Source organism: Hyperolius riggenbachi, chromosome 3, assembly GCF_040937935.1.
Source record: "Hyperolius riggenbachi isolate aHypRig1 chromosome 3, aHypRig1.pri, whole genome shotgun sequence".
NCBI classification, from domain to species: Eukaryota; Metazoa; Chordata; class Amphibia; order Anura; family Hyperoliidae; genus Hyperolius; species Hyperolius riggenbachi.
Genome location: NC_090648.1, coordinates 228,885,292 through 228,906,322, shown reverse-complemented (window position 1 = coordinate 228,906,322; position 21,031 = coordinate 228,885,292). Strand labels below are relative to the sequence as shown.

The 21,031-nt window shown below is 43.3% G+C and overlaps 1 protein-coding gene across 1 annotated transcript in view; it reads right to left on the bottom strand.

Moving 5' to 3' along the window:
• SND1 (staphylococcal nuclease and tudor domain containing 1) overlaps positions 1-21,031 on the bottom strand; it is a 977,252-nt gene that overhangs the window by 916,246 nt on the left and 39,975 nt on the right. The window contains exons 6-9 of the mRNA XM_068275928.1: positions 18,633-18,724; positions 16,873-17,031; positions 16,637-16,743; positions 9,389-9,479 (exon numbers count right to left, since the gene is read on the bottom strand). Coding sequence (XP_068132029.1) covers positions 9,389-9,479; positions 16,637-16,743; positions 16,873-17,031; positions 18,633-18,724 — 449 coding nt within the window. The remainder of the gene's footprint in view (positions 1-9,388; positions 9,480-16,636; positions 16,744-16,872; positions 17,032-18,632; positions 18,725-21,031) is intronic.

Sequence of the window (21,031 nt, the reverse complement as noted above, 5' to 3'; positions counted from 1 at the left end):
CCTGCATAATATTGAGTCCACCCTGGGTGGAGGGTTGAACCCCCTTTTTCTCATCTACAGAGCGACTTATTCCTGAGTGGGGTCAGGAAAATCTCCCCACCTGCCTTTACAGTGGTTGCCTAATAGTAACCCTGGTTTGTTAGTATTAATATTTACTCTATCTAGTAACCATTTACCAGTACATATTACTCTATTGGGGCCCTTGGTGTTCCTTGTTTTTTAATGTGGAGAGAGGTACAGTTTGCCAGGCCTGACACCTACTTCAACCTTTGAAGCACAAGATCTAGGTTAAGCCTATGGAAATCAGCAAGGTTTCTTGTCACTAACGCCCAGGTAGGCGAACTCTTGAATCCATTGGAGAGACAAGGGTGCTTTTTTGTGGGGGAAGTTGAGCATCAAGAGGGAGAATGACCACTTTGTCCAATTTGACCCAAAACCAAGCATTTACCACATTTTTGTATTATATTTAAATTTGCTGTAAGGAAGGCGTTAAGAGTCAGCTAGGTAAAGCAGAGTCATCTGCATAGTGTGACACTGTTTGGGAACCAATTCTAAGCCCCATCACCTGCTTGCTTGCTCTTAACATAGCTAAAGAATTGATATCTTAAACAGTGTTGGCAACAATAGACACCCCTTTCAAGTTACCCCCCCCCCCCCCCCCTCACAGTCCTCCACATCGAAGGCCTTTTTAGCCTCCAGAGAACCAATTACTCTTACGATTTGATAGTGTTCTACTGAAAGATTAGTCATGAGGCATCTCAAGATTATGTCCATACCTTTTCCAGATCTAAATCTGGAATGGTCTGAATGTATAATTTGGGCATAGACTGCAGTCTGTTAAGGTGGCCATACACTTATAGATTTGCAGCAGATTCCACCAGGAGATAGTTTTCAATCAGATGCCTGTCAGGTTAAATCTGACAGGAATCTGATGTGTGCCACACACTAGGAACAGATTTACAATACATTTTAGAATGAAATCTATCTAAATTCATTATTGGACTATTAGATCCAATGCAATTCTATTGGCCATCAATCTGCTGACAGCAGCAGATAGACCTAGATCTTCCATCCTGTCAGATAGATCAAATCCATCGAAAAATCGGCCACAAATCGATTCATGGATGGCTGAAATCGACCAGTTTATGGGCCTCTTTAGAGGAAATTTTCGCTAACGTTTTATAGTCCTGATTACGGAGGGAAATGAACCTATAAAAATTACATAGTAAGGGGCGACTTATCTGCAAATTGAATGCAGACCAGAATTGGGACAATTGCATTTTCTGCCGAATTTGATTGGCAAAATTCTAAGATTTGTATGATTTGCATGCCGATAACCCTAAAGGTGGCCACATACCATACAGTTTTCTAAATATCTGTTCACTTCAAGAATTGCCATAAATTTTTCTGTCCGTTTACAAGTAGCAGGCTTCTGTTCACCTACCTGATCCACTTTTAGTAAAATGCAGCAGAAGCACAGAACTCCTAGAAGGCTTCAATGCAGGCCCTTTACTCTCAATCAAGAGAAGTACTGCAGCTTATTAATACATCAACAGAATGGAGCAAAGATGGCATTCCATTGTTCTATTGACAAGCTACACAATTTAGTAGTACTGCATCAAAGTTTTTATACTTTATCAGCCAACCTTACTAGGATCCCATGCCCAATGTGTACATGTATAGACATTTAACATTTATCAGGTGAGGTGTTGAAAGAAAAGAAGAAGAATAAAAGACATGGGAGAAAAAAGCCAAAGCTGGAAAATTGTGGGTCAAGACCTTTAAAAGCTTGGTTTATAAACTGTGTAAAGCTTAACAGAATTAACGCAAACAGATTTAGATTTGTTTTTATCTAGAACAGTTTTTAAACAGTTGCTGCATGATGCAGAAAATTGTAGACATCAATACTCATTAACTGGCTACTACTGATAAGTTCTACAGTGTATAGATTACTCCTTACGCTACAAAATAAATTAAAAAAAATGGCCCTACAGGGACCTCATCTAAAACCTGCGTCTGCAGTCAATTAGCTACCTCACTGCAAAGTTAGGCAGAACTGCATATCGAGTTTCAGATGAATAATGGGCTTACCACAACGTGCAGTAAGCATTTTGCAGTGCGTCCACCCCCACATTTACAATGCCACTTTATTGAGTAGTTTACTTTATAAGAACGCCAGTCAGGCATTTCCTGTGAATTTCAACTGGAAATTAAACTTTATTAGAAATGAACATGTCCACAAATCCATATGGTGCAGCAAAAAAAAGCAAACATGGATAAATCCTGCCATCTAGTGTTCTCATGGAATACAGCTGCATGTTTTAGAACACACTGCAGCAAATCCAATAAATACTTTTGTGAAGTGAAGAGAGTCGAGGCACTGCTGCAGTAAAAAAGAGGTACCTTTAATCCACGGTATACAGACAGCGGGGTGTACAGTGGGGGTGAGGGGATGCCTGACAGGGTTCCTTACACTTTGCCTCTGAAGAAGCTTTCTTAGCGAAACAGCTGTCAGGCATCCCCTCACCCCCACTGTACACCCCGCTGTGTCTGTATACCGTGGATTAAAGGTACCTCTTTTTTACTGCAGCAGTGCCTCGACTCTTCACTTCACATGATTACTGTTTGAGTGCACGCTGCAACATGGAGTACATAACCCGGTAAAACCCAGGACCTCTCTACCCGCATTTAGTGCCTGTCTTTCCTCTTCTCATTGCCCCAATAAATACTTTACTGGACAAACTTTAGCAGACAACATTTTAACCCTTTCATGCTAGGTTTAATACAAGAAAAATAAACGTCAGACATGGTGCATTGTATGTGTTTTATCACACAATCTGTTTTTTCTAGCAAAAAATCAGCTTAATCTATTCCTGGTAATATGGCAGGTCCCAACACCAAGTGCTCTTAAATTCCTAAAAGAAAAAAAAACTGCTTAAAGCACGGATGTCCAAACTTCTTATCACAAGGGCCATATCGCCGTTCTTAAAATTGTTGGGGGGAGGAGTGAACAAGTAAAATTAAACATTATGCTTGCTGACTGCCCCTAGGTACACTATACATTTTGTACTGGTAGTTCCTGATTAAACTAGATGGGGACTGTCACGAAACAGCCATGAGAAACGCAGGCGAATCTGGAAGATTTGCAGTCGATTTTCTGGTCGCTTCCTTGGTTAGATTTGTCCAGTCATTGCAGCGATCAGAAAAATGACATTTTCTTTTAAAAGACAGTTGTTTCCTTTGACCAAATGGCAGGAAGCCTGCGGCAGTGTCCCAGGCACCCAGCTGTGCTAAGGGCCCATCCATCAGATGAAGTAGATAAGCAGCCTGGCAGAAACAATTTAGAGAAAGGAGAGTGAGACTCCCCAGCCCCGATCACAGCAGGGAAGCAGACACGTCGCCTGCTGTCCCAGCTTCAAGAGCCTTCACCTAGAACGGACCTGCTGTTACTCCTAGACGTATATAATATTCCATAAACTACTATATGTGTCATATTTCCTGTATTGCCAGGCTGGCAGGCCCTCCAAACTCAGAGCATGCCGGGCATTGTCTGGCGCTGGTACTGAAAAAGTTTCAGAACATTCTGAGGTAGACTCTCAGTTAGGCAGTTCGAAAGTGCCCTGGTGATACCACAGGGGTCCACCCCTCATGTCTGGTATCAGAGCGCTGGGTAAATCAGGACGGATCTGAAAATGTTAGTAAATCTGCCCTGACCTGTACGGTTCTGTGAGAGCCCATATATGGTTAGATATGATTTCTGGTCCCCAGGACAAGGGGAGGACTCATCACATATTCTAAGGTTGTGTGTAGCTCCCGCCCTTACTCCCCTACTGGATCAGGGGCATAAGAATGGCAGAGGAACCAAACTCAGTATCCTCCACTTTGATCATCCTGATTAAATCTTTGCTAGCTTGAAGACAAGCTGGCACCTGGTTTGTTTGGACTTTGCTACTGAACCCAAGAACTTTATGAGTTTTCCCAGAAGGACATATTTCCACGAACTCTCAGTATTTTCTCCCTTTTTTTCATACTGGCTAGTAAGGTTTCTATAATTGTTGATTTTAACAATTGTATATATTAATTATTCATATTGCCTTTTTAATAAACAATGCTAAATGTCTTATTTGTTGTTTCGCTACCCTGCTATTCAGCTGCACAAACAGAACCCTGACTTCTGAAGAGTCGCTACTATTGTTGCTAGCTAGACAGAATAGAGTGTTTAAAGGGACTCCGAGCAGTGCAGAAACTATGGAAAGATGGAAAGATGCATATCATTTTAAAGCTCTCTAAAGCATCTTTCCATAGTTTCTGCACTGCTCGGAGTCCCTTTAACCGTTTTTCTTTGCAGGTCAGTCAGTGGGCTCCTCTGTCCCATGGTAACAGAGGTGGTGGCAGTTATACCCTGAAATAGTGTGTAATTTGTAATAACCGTAACTCACAGGCTCCCTTTCTAGTCGGTCTGCTGCCAAAATTCCAGCGGTTTCTGCGCACCGATTGCGACCACAGCTTGCATGGTCGGTTTGCTGAAACCGATTGGAAAGCATTTTGCGGTCTGGCCACTAGGGGCCCTGTGACAGAGACTGACTCTACTGTGTCTCCCCCCCCCCCCCCCCATATGTGCCTCCCCTGTCCACCCCCCCCCCCCCCATCCATCCTCCCCCTGTCCACCCCATCCATCCTCCCCCCCCCCCCCCCCATCTGGTCACGCCTCTTCCCATGCTATTTTTTGCCTTCTCATGTTCCTATGTACTTTCTACTCTTCATCTGGTGCCTCCTCCCAGCCATGCCTTCTGCCCCCCCCCCCCTGTGCTTTCTCCATCTGGTAACACATCTCCCCGTGGACCTATACGTGTTTCACCTCTCCATATGATGCCTCCTCTCCCCACGTCCCCCCACCCCCTTTTGCCACCTTCTCTCCAATCTCTTACTTTCCCAGTTCTTTCACACACACTTTCACACTTGCTCACTACTTAATGCTCTCCAGCATTTCTATTGGGACTCCTGCAGTCATAGGACTACAAAAAAAAAATAAAAAATTGTCCACTGGAACTTTCACTATGAAAAATATGTTCATAAATGTGGAGCCCGGCAGCCATTTTTTGTAGTCCTATAATAGGTACTTTAGAACTATGTAAGGATGGCAATGGGGGAGGCAGAGCAACAATGGAGAGCGGGCCACAAGAACTTAAAATGAACAGAGTAAAATTTAAAACAAACATTATGTACCTGCATGTGATGATTACATACTTACCTCGCTGTCCATTCCTCTCAGAAGCTCACTGTTTAATTTTGTTTTTTTACACAAAAATCTTGCATTTCTGACAAGATTTTGTCAGAACTGAAATAGATCAGTTGCTGACAGTTACATATCAGTAGTTGTCAGTTCTAATTGAAAGGACAACTAATGAGCAAGGTAATGTCCATACTTCCCCTATTGCTCAGGTGGCCGATATTACAGTTTAACATTATGTTTACCAGTACACCGTTATGGGGTAATGGCCATTTTCAAAATTGAGGAAGGAGAATTCCATTGATCACAGTGGACAAACAGGACGCAGGAGAGGATTGAGAGATTGATGAGTAGACTATGCCGGAGGCAAGTATGACGTGTATCTATTTTGACTTAACCTGTTTTAAAAAAACCTGAACTGGAAATTTTATGGACAGCTAAGGGGCCACTGGAGAAGGTTCAGTGGGCCGCATTTGGTCAAGACAAGACAAATTACATTTATATTGCGCTTTTCTCCTTGCGGACTCAAAGCGCCAGAGCAGAGCAGCAGCCACTAGGGCGCGCTCTATTGGCAGTAGCAGTGTAAGGGAGACTTGCCAAAGGTCTCCTACTGAATTAGTGCTGGCTTACTGAACAGGCAGAGCCGAGATTCGAACCCTGGTCTCCTGTGTCAGAGGCAGGATGGACTTTGGACAGGGCTGGCTTAAAGAGAAACTCCAACCTAGAATTGAACTTTATCCCAATCAGTAGCTGATACCCCCTTTTACATGAGAAATATAATGCTTTTCACAAACAGACCATCAGGGGGCGCTGTATGATTTTGTGCTGAAACCCCTCCCACAAGAAGCTCTGGGACCGCGGTACTCTGGGCAAACTGCCACAATGTAACAATGTTCACAGACAGGAAATAGCTGTTCACAGCTGTCTGTAAAAGCCAAAACAGCTAGGAGCAGCTACATAACCTGCCCACAGTAACAATATAACCATGTAATACATGTCAGAATGTAAATCTGGGAAAGAAAAGATTTTACAATGAGCAAACATTGACCAAATCATTTATACATTATTATGGTAAAAATGAAGCACTTTTTTTTTACTACATTATTTTCACTGAGTTCCTCTTTAAAGTCTTAAGCCAGAAAATAAATATCCTAACCTGGAGAGCAGCTCTTAATCTTAGGAGCCATTCACTGGCTTGTTGCTGTTACATAGCAACTGTCACAGCTTACTTTATGCCAGAGACGGGATAATTAAATACATCCAGGCAGGGAGTACATTGTATGTTGCAGGTAGCCTCTCGTGACTCCACAAGAAGTAGCAGTGCGGAGACAAACAATGTGCACTTTGTATCTAGGTTCACAACAGTTCTTGAATTGAAATAAAAATGTAAACTAAAGGATAACATGTCTAACTTCTTAATGCAACCTCCAGTGGAAAAAAGGATCCACAAGTGCGGCCTGCAATACAAAATGCACTAATACATGTCACCGCCTAAATTTATTCTATTATCCTCCCACCTCCGATGCAGTTAACAGTTGATATGCAACAGCAACATGCCAATGACCAGCACTTCAGGTAGATGTCATGCAGCTTTCTACCAGCTGTGAAGGGTGGAATAATTTAGACTACTACAAAGGAGCCTCCTCACATCACAGGTGCTTGCTAGCACTCAAGACAAGCAGTGGACTGCCAGCCCTTCCATGTAGTTGCATTTGAGCACGCTAGTTGCGACTTAAGTCACCAGGTAACACCAACGCATTTAAACAGTGACAAGCGCAGAGTTAACCACTGCCATTCAGCTGCATGCAATAGCAGGCAGCTAAACTACTCAAAAAAAGCAGTTCAGCCACCCAAGGAGAAGAAGCCTGAGGCCTCTTTCACACAAAAGAGACTGAACTGCACACTTTGCACACAGTTCAGTCTCAGATTTGACAGCCATTTAGCTCTTTCCGGCTGCAATCTAATGCAGCAAAATTGCACTGTTTGTAACCCCCTTGTGTCAGCATTTGACAATGCAGTGTCATTACATGGCAAAGAGCCGCTTCACATGTCTAAGCACGGGTCGACCACATTCAGATGAGGAGGATTCCATTGCATGGAGTCTCAACTGTTTCCTAACCCCAAACAGGTGTACAGGAGTAGCAGAAGGGTGGTAGAATTGCTGCCTGCAGCTGCCCATTAAGGACAAGCAGGTACAGATTTGCTTTTCGCAAAACTGTTCTCGCCCCCCCCCCCCCTTTAAAGGACAACTGTAGCGAGAGGTATATAGAGTCTGCCATATTTATTCCCCCTTAAGCAATACCAGTTGCCTGGCAGTCCTGCTGATCTATTTGGATGCAGTAGTGTCTGAACACCAGGATTAGCAGGACAGCCAGGCAACTGGTATTGCACAAAAGAAAACATGGCAGCCTCCCTATAGTTGTCATTTAAGGAGAGGGCCGCTGCAGAAACGTCGATTTCCTCTTGCCATAGTACTCCACAGCACACTCCAGCCTCCGACCAGTTCTTTTTCACAGTGTGATCAGGTAGTGTTGGGAGGATGAAGCGCAACATGAAGCACTACAGCAGGATGTTATCCCAGTAAATCACCCCCCCTCTATGGTGCCCCCTTCCTGGGACAAAAGCTGTTACAGTAACTTCATGCAAAACCTGTGCTTGCTCATCCTTTGTACATGTGTAAGTTACTTTATTTTGCTTATGAAAATCTTTAAAATCTCATCTCTGGGCACACACTTCATGCAAATACTACATGAATTTATTGTCTTTACTCCCACTGAAAAGATTGAGAATCTCATGAACTTTAACTGAAGCTACAAAAAAAAAATAAAAAATGTTTCACTTACCTGGGGTTTCCACCAGCCCCCTGCAGATGTTCTGTGCCCGCCCAGTCACTCACCAATCATCTGCTTCCCCACCGTGGCTGTATTGTTTTCAGTGACTGATTAGGTGCCTAGCAGTGCGCCTCAGTGGCCCTGTGTTCTGCGTGTGCGTAGTGCACAGGTACAAGACTACCACAGGAATGCAAACACAATAGCAATTGATAACATGCGCTGCGCACCGCCAAAAACTTAACTGAGCCATGGCGGGGGACCGGATGATCGCTTAGTGATGGCACAGGACGTCTGCAGGGGGCTGGTGGAGGCCACAGGAAAGTGAAACTTTTTGTAGCTTCAATCAAGTTACCCTTTAAAATTATCCCATTTACAGAGATTAGCATAAAAAAAATTTACATTTTACCAGAAACATGTATTGCAATGCAAAGCCGTGAAGGTTAAGGCAAAGCTATAACATTTTGTACTTTTAGGCTACTTGCACACCAAGACGTTGCGTTAGGTGGTACGTTAAGGTCGCATAACGTGCACCTAACGCAAGGCCTGGTGCTCTTCGATGTGGATGTCAGAGTGAGCCGCGTTGTGCAGCTCACTCTGGCGTCAGTGATGCGCACTCTTGGACGCATGCGGCATCACGAGGTCCCGCCGGCCAATCACCGCAGAGCGGCCGCTCCAGGAAGTAAACACTGCACGTCACAACGTGCAGTGAATAATAATTAGCCATGTGCCTGGCTGCTCTCCGCTCCTCCCTAACATGACTGCGCATGTGCAGACAGTCTAACGCGGCTTAAGCCGCTCTAACGCCGTAGCATGCTGCACTTTAACGTGCAGCGTTACATGTAACGCAACGTGGGTTGTGTTAACAGCCCACTTGTGTTACATTGCTGTGCTTTGGGGGAGCGTTACAGGCTGCACTAACGTGCGCCTATAACGGCCCTGTGTGTAAGCAGCCTTAGACTTGAGCATTTCAGCAGTAGATTCTCTAGACTTTAATAAAGGTTTCCTATTCTAAATGTGTCCCTCATGGTTTTTCTGAGGCAAATTTTCAAGAAAATCCTGGCTTTGCTTAACTCATAGGTACACTTCTAAACCAGGATTTTTTGTATATTTGGCAGTCAGGTGAAACATAGCATTTAACAATCTAAACTACAGGCCTGTTGGACTTCCTGTTATAAGGGAGGGGAGGTGCAACATTGTGCAGGACACCATGGAGTGGCTTTTGGATGGCAGGGAAAGGAAGGGCAACATCGAGCTCAGCCTTTGCCACGCCCCAGTACAGTACTGGTTAACTTTCCCATTAATTGAGACATATCAGCACTACAATTACCTTTGCAACGAATTGCTTGTCTTTTTGATCCAAATTTGCTGTTGGTGCAACATAATCCCGCCAAATTCTTATCTTGCGTTCTTTTGCATAACTACACAGAAGAAAAAAAAAAAAAAAAAAAAAAAAAGCAAAAGCAAATACATTAAGAGCATAATATCTGTTAGCAAATAAACTTTATGGTAGGAGCGTTCAGCACAGCACAGACAACTTGCAAAATAGTTACTTTGTCCAGGCAAGGGGGAAGAAAAAAAAAAAAAAAAAAAAAAAAAAAAAAATTAGAACAAAAATAATTTTTGGACCTTAACACTTGCTGCCCTTTTCTCACTCTTGGGCGTTCTTATGGGGGAGTTTGTTAAAGGATACCCGAAGTGACGTGACATGAGATAGACATGTGCATGTACAGTGCCAAGCACACAAATAACTAGGCTGTGGTCCTTTATCCTTTCTCTGCCTGAAAGAGTTAACTATCAGGTATGTAAGTGGCTGACTCAGTCCTGACTACAGTGTGACCATAACTGATAAGAAATTCCAACTATAAAACGCTTTCCTAGCAGAAAATGGCTTCTGAGAGCAAGAAAGATAAAAAGGGGAATTTCTTTTCAGAGGTCACACTGTAGTCACTTCCTGTCTGAATCAGGACAGGATCAGCCACTAACATGCCTGATATTTAACGCTTTCATGCATAGAAAGGAAAAGAAGGAACACAGCCTAGTTATTTGTGTGCTTGGCACTGTACATACCCATGTCTATCATGTCACAGGTCACTTCAGGTATCCTTTAACCACTTAAGGACCGCAGTCTTTTCACCCCTTAAGGACCAGAGCCTTTTTTCCCATTCAAACCACTGCAGCTTTAACGGTTTATTGTTCGGTCATGTAACCTACCATCTAAATTAATTTTATCTTTTGTTGTCACTAATACAGCTTTCTTTTTGTGCCATTTGATTGCTGCTGCGATTTTTAGTTTTTATTATATTCATAAAAAGAAAGAAATGAATTTTGTCAAAAAAGTGATTTTTTTTTCTCTTTGTGATAAAATTTGTCAAAGTACAAATTTCTGTATACATTTTTGTCCAAGTTTATTGTGCTACATGTCTGATAAAAACAACAAAAAACCCATTCAGTGTATATTTATTGGTTTGGGTAAAAGTTATAGCGTTTACAAACTATGGTGCAAAAAGTGAATTTTCCCATTTTGAAGCATCTCTGACCACCTGTCATGTTTCATGAGGTGCTAGAATTCCAGGATAGTATAAATACCCCCCAAATGACCCCATTTTGGAAAGAAGACATCCCAAAGTATTCACTAAGAGGCATGGTGAGTTCATACAACATTTTTTGGCACAAGTTACCAGAAAATGACACTTTGTGACCAACCCTCCCCCCCCCCAACCTAGCGTGACACTAAGCAAAGAAAGGATAGCTGTGCAGGACACAAGGCTATGTCGAAGCCAGTCCAAGATTAAGCTGGAAGGGGCATTCCACTACAATAAGTGAAGGAAACATAGCCAAGCCAGAAGCAACATAAAACCTATTTCAAAACTAAATGCACTCAAGATTTATTGAGCAGCATTAACAAATATCCTTGTGTCCTCGCCGAAACAATCTGCACATCTCCAATTTAAGGTCTGGAGCAATCAAGGGGAGGAAAAAAAAAAAAAGTGAGAAAACATAACATGAAATAAAGTGCTTCCCCCTGCTACAAAAAGCCACATTCCAAAATCTGCACACTGAGTACCTATTAAGAAAGCTTAGACAATAACGTGGTACAAGTGTAAGACAGCTTACTGAGTCACGCAGTGTGTGGCAATAAATACAGAAGCCACCGTTGGTCCCCGCTACACCTCACTAGTTTCTGCAAAATGAGAAGTATTGCCATAATCCTTGACCGCAGATACAAACCCAAAAGTTTGAGTGTGCCCACGCATGACATCACAGCATTGTGTCATGTGACACGCATGTGCGATTGCGTCCAAATTTTGCACACAAATTCGAGTTCAGAGAAATACTGTCAGATGCCATCTTGTAGAGAAAACAAGTTTTAATTAAATCTTTGTTTTATAATGTATCACGGGTTTGTCTTTTCTGTATGGCACTGGTCAGTCATCTTTGGTTTGACCTAGGATGCTTTGAACATTCATTGCAATATACTTTTCCTCCACAAGATGGCATCAGTGTATTTTATCAATTTCTTACTTGTATTCATTTAGTCCAGGGGTCTGCAACCTTTAAGACATAAAGAGCCACTTGGACCCGTTTCCGAAAAGAGAAAAAAACTGGGAGCCGCAAAACCATTATAAAACAAATCGTTAGCAGATATGACCCCCATATGCACAAATCGTTAGCAGATATGACCGCCCATATGCACAAATCGTTAGCAGATATGACCCCCATATGCACAAATCGTCAGCAGATATGACCCCCATATGCACAAATCGTTAGCAGATATGACCCCCATATGCACAAATCGTTAGCAGATATGACCCCCATACGCACAAATCGTTAGCAGATATGACCCCCATACGCACAAATTGTTAGCAGATATGACCCCCATATGCACAAATCGTTAGCAGATATGACCCCTATATGCACAAATTGTTAGCAGATATGACCCCCATATGCACAAATCGTTAGCAGATATGACCCCTATATGCACAAATTGTTAGCAGATATGACCCCCATATGCACAAATCGTTAGCAGATATGACCCCCATATGCACAAATTGTTAGCAGATATGACCCCCATATGCACAAATCCTTCAGCAGATATGACCCCCATACGCACAAATCGTTAGCAGATATGACCCCCATATGCACAAATCGTTAGCAGATATGACCCCCATATGCACAAATTGTTAGCAGATATGACCCCCATATGCACAAATCCTTCAGCAGATATGACCCCCATATGCACAAATCGTTAGCAGATATGACCCCAATATGCACAAATCGTTAGCAGATATGACCCCCATATGCACAATCCTTCAGCAGATCTGACCCCCATATGCACAATCCTTCAGCAGATCTGACCCCTATATGCACAATCCTTCAGCAGATCTGAAAAGAAAAACCCATTTACTCACCTAGTCAGAAGACCTCCTGTCACAATCTCCTCCTGTCCCGACCTCCGGTCCCGACCTTGTGGCGCGCAACTCCCACGATCCTCTTCCTACGGACACCGGAGCTGCCTAGGAGCCGCGGCGAAGATGAAAAAGCCGCATGCGGCTCCGGAGCCGCGGGTTGCCTACCCCTGATTTAGTCCATTATGACCACAAGTTGGCACAGTTTTATAAAAGAGCACCTCTCCCCACCACAAATCAACAAAAAATGAAGTTAGAACGGCAATACATCCATGTGGTCTAGGCACTGGCACTACAGTTATGTACTTTATTACAGAGCCCTTGCACACAGGACTCTGGTCAATCTTCTTTTGGATGTGTTGGATATTTTCCCCTAAGCACATTTGCATGTTGTTGTAATTAGGCATTTCCTTTAATTGCTACTGGTGTGTACATACACTTACATTGGTGATTACGATCTATTAACAGCCCGGGTTCCTGCTACAATGTTAAATTTTTCATTGTTTGATTTTTCCTTAAAGCGGTATTGTCACCATAAAAAAAAACAAATTTCAACAGCAACTGGTCTGAGTATTAAGTGATAAAGATGCTAATCCTGCATTCATAACTTTTCTGCTGTTATAGTTTGGAGTTATTAAATACTATAGGAGCACTGGCCCTAGTGCCAAAAAGTTGAATGCTGGGAGTTTTTTATCTATAATCTATTCCTCATCGTCCATTTATTTCCCTGCCTAGTTGATCACTTGTGTTTACAAGGCTGAGGTGACTCAGTGATTGGATGTGTAAATAAAAAAAATAAAAAAAATAAAAAAAATAAAAAAAAAGACTCTGGGAGGAGGGCAGCTAATGAATACACAATGAGCAAGAGAAGGGGGGGGGGGGGCAAGAGTCAGGGAGGATATGATGTCAGCATTAGCTTGGCAAAATGGCCACTGCCTACAATAGGATTTTCTGCTTTTCCTTTATAAAATTCACAGGAATCATTACGTGGATAGCACAATACATCTGTTATGTAAGTAGAAGTAGTATTTATCTACTTATATATGTGTTTATTACTAAGTTAGCATGGGTGTCGCTTGTTCTTTAAAGTGGAACTGAACTCTCGCACAGGATAAAAGGGAAACAGAGAAATGCACCCTGTGGTTAGGAACACATTAGGCAGAAACGCTAGCGTTGCAGAAAATGCACATATGCAAGTTAAGTAGTCGCATGGAATGACGCAAGGTTTGCGTTCTGCAATGTGCGTTTTTTAAAACTCAGGACTTGCTGCATATTTTTCAGCATCTAACAACACACATAATTAATGTCAATGGTGACGCAGAGGTATTGGGTTTTAATTTTTTTCTTCAAAAACCAAGTTTGATGATGTATTTCTGCTTCCTGTTGACTTCCTAGTGCTTAGCATAAAACATATCAAAAACGCATACAAAACGCATACAAAACGCATATGCGATTTATATACAGCATGAAAGCCACTAACGCACGAAAAACCATTTACAGAACAAAAAACACACGCACTGAAAACGCATGCAAACCGCTAACTTTCACACACTGCCTAGTGTGTTCTTACTGTATGCATTTAATTCTTCCTCATCTGTGACTTATCGCAACTGTAATTTGATCTTTCAGCTGCATCAGCTCAGTAATCTCCTCTGAAAGGGCAGAGCAGCTAATTTGTTAACACAGGAAGTTAATAGGTCTGCTTCCATATAAGCAGTAAGTAGACACTGCATATTTATTGCAGGATTTGTATCCGCTGTATAAAAAAAAAAAAATTATCTAAAGATTATTATACTGTTTATTTATCTTTTAGAGTAGAGGAAGTTCTGAGTTCAGGTCCACTTTAACAAACTAATTTATACATTTATACCTGTGAGTGGGAGTAGTGTTGTATGTTCCTACTGGATCCACATAACTGTATTTACTGTCCATTCTTGTACCCAAAAGTCCCTGTAATCACTGCTTGAAAAAAAAAAGTTACTTTTGGCTCAAGTCAAATTTTCAGAAGAGGAAGAGGCTAGCTTGCTGCAATGTTCCCTTCCATCACCCTTCTACTCCCTCCTCTTAAGGGGCATGAATAGGGCAGGGAAGAGGAGAGAGATAAAGTGAAGCAGGTTCTTTGGGAACACAGCGCAGAGTGCCAAAGCTGGGCGCAGTCATAGCAGCAATACTATGCTGCGGCCCACACAGCAGTAGTTTGGAGCTCTGGTGGCTGCCAGCCCCCGAATTATATTTCCCCTCCAAGTTGCGCCAACTCAGACGGGTAATCGTATTTAATGCCACCTCTAAGTTTAGCGTCAGCAGGGAGAGCAGTCGTTCAGCTTTCCCTGCGCCAAACTGAACGGCCCCACAATATGTACTCAAAGGGTGATTAGAAGGATTGCAGCAAGCTTCCCTCTTCCTGTTTGAAGTTTGGAAAACAAAAAAAGCCAGTTACCTCATGCTTCTTTCTGGCCCTTGAATTCTTCCTGCTCCCTCCCTATCATTCCATGCTGCTCGTTCCAGTCATGTCCACCTCTGATCGCCTCATGCGCAGCCCCTTGATGCATGCCTCCCACCGCACTTCCGTAGCCAACTGCATAGTAAACTAGAAAATGCTACTGCGCATGTGCTGAATGCTCCCAGCCACGGGCGCGCAATATAGAAGGCACATGGCTGGTGTGACTTGAGTCGCTTGGCTACGGAGAGAGTCAGCAAAGCGCTCAGTCACACGGAAGGTGCAAAAACTTCATGGGGCTGAAAAAGCCCCAAATAACTTGACATTTTTTTGTTTTTCCGTTCCTTTAAAGAGCAACTGTCAGGCATAAAAGCAATTCTCTATTTTTATCTATCAATAAGAATGCTAGCCAAGCAATCCAAAAGTTCAAAATCACTCTATTCTTTTCAATAGACCATCATTCCCCAAGTCCCCTGGCTATTTGGTACATTGTCAGTGCATGCTGTTTTTTCTTCTTTACTTTCCTCCCCTTCTAATAGTTATTCCTCTCAAACATAACTTCTGCAGTCCAATTGGTTGAAGCATTTTTCCCTCCCGTTTCCACTCGCACACCTCTATTCCTCTCTATTGCCTCTATTGCCCAAAACAAGAAGCTGAGAAAGTGACTCACCCACTGAAGCAGCTTCTGAAATCCAATTCATACAAATAAACCAGCTCTGCAGTCACACAATGATTTAGGACAATGCACTTCCTACTACAGAGCTGGGTGGGAGTGTCTTAAGACTGGGAGGACACTTGGGCAACTTGATAAAGGCCGTGGGCCGAAACAGCGGGCTGTCGCTGCCTGTCACTTTACTCATGCAATAAAGCATAAAAGCTGATAAATACATCTGGAGTGCGGTGTCTATCTTTGTGAAAACTTGACTGGGAGGAGGGCTTAGCAATGCATACACAAACAGGCAGAGGAGAAAAAAAAAGTGTAAGTGAGAAAATGACATCAGGTTTGGCTTCAAGACAGAGTCCTGATAAAAATTGCTAAAGGATTTTCTCTCTTTACTATAGAAAAATCACTAAAATCAAAACGTGAACAGTGCAATACATATGTCATAAGTAAAGTCAGAATTGATCTACTTATGTGTTGTTTTTCTAAGATAGTATGGCTGACAGACCCTTTAAGTCAAATTTTTCAAAGAGTACCTTAACTGGGAGTAGGGGGAAATTAGGCGTGGTATACAAAACACCATGGTATGTGGATCCAGTATAAACATACCTTTCTGTATCTTACGTAACATATTTAAAGAGCGAATAACAAATACTGGTTTTACTTTCATAACCTATATGTTGTACTGTCCAATCTGACTTTTGAAGTCAATCATGATGTAATTTCCTCCCTTACACTCTCTTCTGCATTAGTTTGTAAATTTATCCGCCCCCCTCAAAGTTTACAGACACTCACACGCAGATCCGTGCATAGAATTGGGTTTCAGCAGCAAGCGTGTTTAGTGAGTAATCGCATAAGCCACCTCACACCAGTTTAGTGCCAGTTGTCAGCCGTTGCTTCTACCACAAGATAAGGAGTCAAGGGACCTTGGTACAGTATAAAACAAATACTACTTGTATCCTTATAAATAAAAGGGATTGCAACACAGGGTCACACAGATTTAAGTTTAGTAAACAGTGGTTTACAAAATTTTGATTGTTGCAGTGTAATATTACTTTAAAAAGGTCATACCGTTCTGCCGCACGGAGCTTTTCAGATCCCTGGGTATACACTGCTATAGACCAATCCACACAGCGAGCAAAACCTTCCTTTAGAAGCAGCTCTGTAATGTTGCCATTCTGAGGACAGGAGGGAAAAAAATGCATCACCTTTAGATTACATTGTCAAGTCTAACGTTATTAGACAACAAATTATATAATGACATTAGATGGGTGCCAGAACAGCCGAACTTCGACACCAGTACATACGGGATGCAAAATGGTGCCCAGAATATTCTGATTGTGGCTGCTCTCCAGGATAATTTGTACATCTCTCTGGAGCAAACGAGATTCCGTGAAGAACTTTGCTTCTGCAGCAAATGGCTCAGGTGTTTCTGTTCCGTCAGTTTCCCGCTTAAACGTTGGACACTAGAGAAAGACAAAAGGAAAAGTTTTCAGCAAGATTACTTTTAGAAGCATTAAACTATAACAGGTATTTCAAAGTACAATCATTTGGGAATTACTTTTGCTCAGAAAAGGATTCAAGATAATATCTCAAATGTTAAGAGTAAGGGCTGGTTCAGACGGGCGTTTGTGGGATCTACCGCCATCCCATGCAAGTGAATGGGAGCGTTTAGAGCTGGCTTTTGAAGGCTTTCATGAAAGCCTGGCGGTTGTTCCCGGCGTTGCGTCTAGTCTCGAAAGAAACATGTTGCTTTCAGAGGTGGTAAACGCCAGGAAACAATAGCAGAGACCAGAACTGCTAGCTTTTAACGCTTCCCAAAAGCCTTCAAAAGCTAGCTTTTAAAGGCTGACGCCAAGCAAAAGCTCAGCAGACGCCCATGTGAACCAGCCCTAAGTGGGGATCCTATGAACTAAAGAGGGCAGAAAGCTGAAGGTTTTTTTTTTTTCTTTTGTTTTTTTAAATCATCTTTCTACCGCAATTCACCATCAAGCGGTTTATCACCTTTTGGTTAAACCTTAAAGAACAAGTGACACCCATGCTAACCTAGGAATAAAAAAACACTTCAGTAGATACTAGTTCTACTTAAAGTGAACCTCCGGACTAAAAATCTACTCAGCAGAACTGAAAAGGCTTGGTGTTAAACAGTTTCACAGCATCAGAACTTTGTTTTTCTTACCAAAGCATCATTTTTAGCTGCATTAGCTAAGCTCCACCCATCAAAGAAAACTGCCGAAGATCTTCTTCCCCCTGATGCTGTGCAAACCATGATGGGATTTCCAATGTTATTCACGTTGCCCAGCAACTGGGAGGGGTGATCAGCACACAGGACAGTTGGAACTGTGTCTCATGCTCCCTGTCACCTCCTTTCAACCAAAAAGATGGCTGCCCTCATGAAACCAAACATTTGCCTGTTCTTTTAAAATAGGGTGGGTAAGAGATTATATTACCTATCTATTTTAATTAACATAACTAATGTAACTTAATGACAGTATGTTTGTTTAGGCTGAAGTTCTTTAAGTTACATAACATATGTATTGCACCATCCATATGATTCCTGGGAGTTTTATAATGGAAAAAGCAGAGAATCCTATTCTAGACAATTTCCATCTTTGTTACCTTTGAATGATACTAAACATGACATTTCCTCCCTCACTCTGTTTCTCCTCTTGCTAATTGTGTATTTGTTACCCGCCCTCCTCCCAGAGTCTCAAGACACTCCCACCGAGGTCTGTACCAGGAAGTGTCTTATGTCATTAGAAGGAAGGGGGGGGGGGGGGAGGAGGAATATATTATAGATAAGACCCCTGAGCATGCAACGGTTTTGCCAGCCGATGGCAATTAAAGGGCCAGTGCTCCTAAGGTATGTGATAACATTAAACCATAAACTGCAGAAAATGTTTTGAAAGTTTTGGATGCAGGATTAGCATCTTTATCACTTACTACACTCAAGGCAAGTTGCTGTTGAAATTAGATGTTTATGGGGACAATCCCGCCTTAAAGTTAAAGGTCAACACTTCTAAAAACTAAACATAAGTCAGAACTTGTAACTTTTATAACTTCATACCTTAACTCCAGACAACATGACCGTCACCAGATAGTAATCCGGAAGGAGCAGCGCTCTCACCACACTACCATCTCTGACATGTTCAATAACAGCTGAAAATAGAATAAAAAATAAAGTCATACAGCATGGAAAAGGGAATATTTATAAGATCAGTAAAGCTTGCTTTATGAAACAACCTGATTGCAAGCCAATTTTCATATAGTACAATGAATGGAAAATATACCACTACGGGAGAATCTTTATTTCACTGCCTACTACTGGAATGGAAAAGCTCAACTGTCAGCATAGACTACAAAGCAATTCTCCTAAAATGAATACCGTAAATGGCCTTCATATTAGTTTACCCCAGGATGTGATGCCAAGAAAAATGAAGTGAAGACGTATCAAAAATGTGTTTTTATGCCCAAAAACAAATTTGCCATAAATTTCCATATACTACAAAGACAAAGCAGTTCAAGATTAATCAACACAAATTACTGAACTGCAGTCACTACCAAACTGCAGACTCATCACACAAGACCTGCAGCTGACTGCCACCAGCCATTTAGCATTCTGTAGACTGACTTTTGGGTGCACAGCATGGCTAATTGCTGTGAGCAGTGTTGCCAACCGTCAGTAAATTTACGGATTGTCCGTAAACAATTACATTTTAGTGCCCGTGATTTCCGTAAGTGGTTTTGCTGTGTCCGTAAAAATGAAGCCGATTTGTTCACTTGCCGGGGGCGGATTGTTGCAGAGAGTTAATTCCGCCCCTCGGCTCACTGTGGCAGCCAGTAGCAGGCATTTGTGCATCACACATCCCCTCCCCTCTTTTCCCCGGCCAGCTCCACCCCTGCCTGCCATCTAGCCCGGAAATGTGTGCATCGTGGCGCGGATTACAAAGTGACTGACTCAGAGCCTCACTCAGTCTTCTCTGGCATTGGTGCTGGCTGGGGAGGACAGCGAGCAGCCTGAGGACTCCAGGAGCCAGCGAGAAGGGAGACGGAGATCTGTTATCAGCACAAGAGGAGCGGTGAGGAGACGCTGGCATGTGAAAAAAAAAAAAAGTTAACTCTTTCTGCTGCTCCAGGGGCCAGAGGAGTGCAGGAAGCATTGATGTCTGCTCTGGGTTACACGTATGGGCACTGTGTAAGGCATTTCATTAAGGGATCACACACACACACACACACAGCCTGTGCAGGTTTTATTAGGTCACTGTGCTCTATGCTAATCATCACTTGTGCAGGGAAAGGAATTCTGGCAGTAAGAGGGCCATATGAGGGATCTGAAGTTAAATGTGATGCAATAGATTTGTGTAGCTCATACATTATAAGAGCCACAGTCACAGCAGACTTGTTGTGCCACCAAAAACAGTGATCAGCAGCTCTTGTGACTTGCCCGGTCTGTCATCAGAACCTCCACACATCCCTGACATGATGAGGCATAAAGCTGCTGGGCTGGAAATGGCTTATGGATATTCAGGCAAGAAATAAAGATCTATCACAGCAGTCCCCCCCCCCCCCCCCCCCCCCGCTTTCGCTCTCCCATCCAGAACTAAGTCTTGTGTGGCGACTGGCAGCGGGCGGAAATTACCTCCCGTCTCGTTCCAAGCGCCGGAAGTTGTGGTGCCGCTGCTCTAGTCTGGACCAGACTAGCAGCAAATGCAGAGAGACCTTCCCACGCCTGCAACGAGACGGTAAGTTCCGCCCGCTGCCAGCCGCCACACAAGACTTAGTTCTGGAGGGGAGAGCGAGGGAGGGGGAGCCCTAAGGTGAGGGAAGGGGGAGGAGACGTCCCCGCTGCTGTGCCCATGATCGCTTCCTCTTCTCTGCACTGCTCCCCTCCTGCTGGGGGAGGGGGGGACCTGGCTACCTGTTCTGGGGACATCTCTGCGCCTGGCTACCTGTTCTGGGGACATCTCTGCCCCTGGCTACCTGTTCTGGGGACATCTCTGCCCCTGGCTACCTGTTCTGGGGACATCTCTGCCCCTGGCTACCTGTTCTGGGGACATCTCTGCCCCTGGCTACCTGTTCTGGGGACATCTCTGCCCCTGGCTACCTGTTCTGGGGACATCTCTGCCCCTGGCTACCTGTTCTGGGGACATCTCTGCCCCTGGCTACCTGTTCTGGGGACATCTCTGCTCCTGGCTACCTGTTCTGGGGACATCTCTGCTCCTGGCTACCTGTTCTGGGGACATCTCTACTCCTGGCTACCTGTTCTGGGGACATCTCTACTCCTGGCTACCTGTTCTGGGGACATCTCTACTCCTGGCTACCTGTTCTGGGGACATCTCTACTCCTGGCTACCTGTTCTGGGGACATCTCTACTCCTGGCTACCTGTTCTGGGGACATCTACTCCTGGCTACCTGTTCTGGAGACATCTACTCCTGGCTACCTGTTCTGGAGACATCTATAGACCT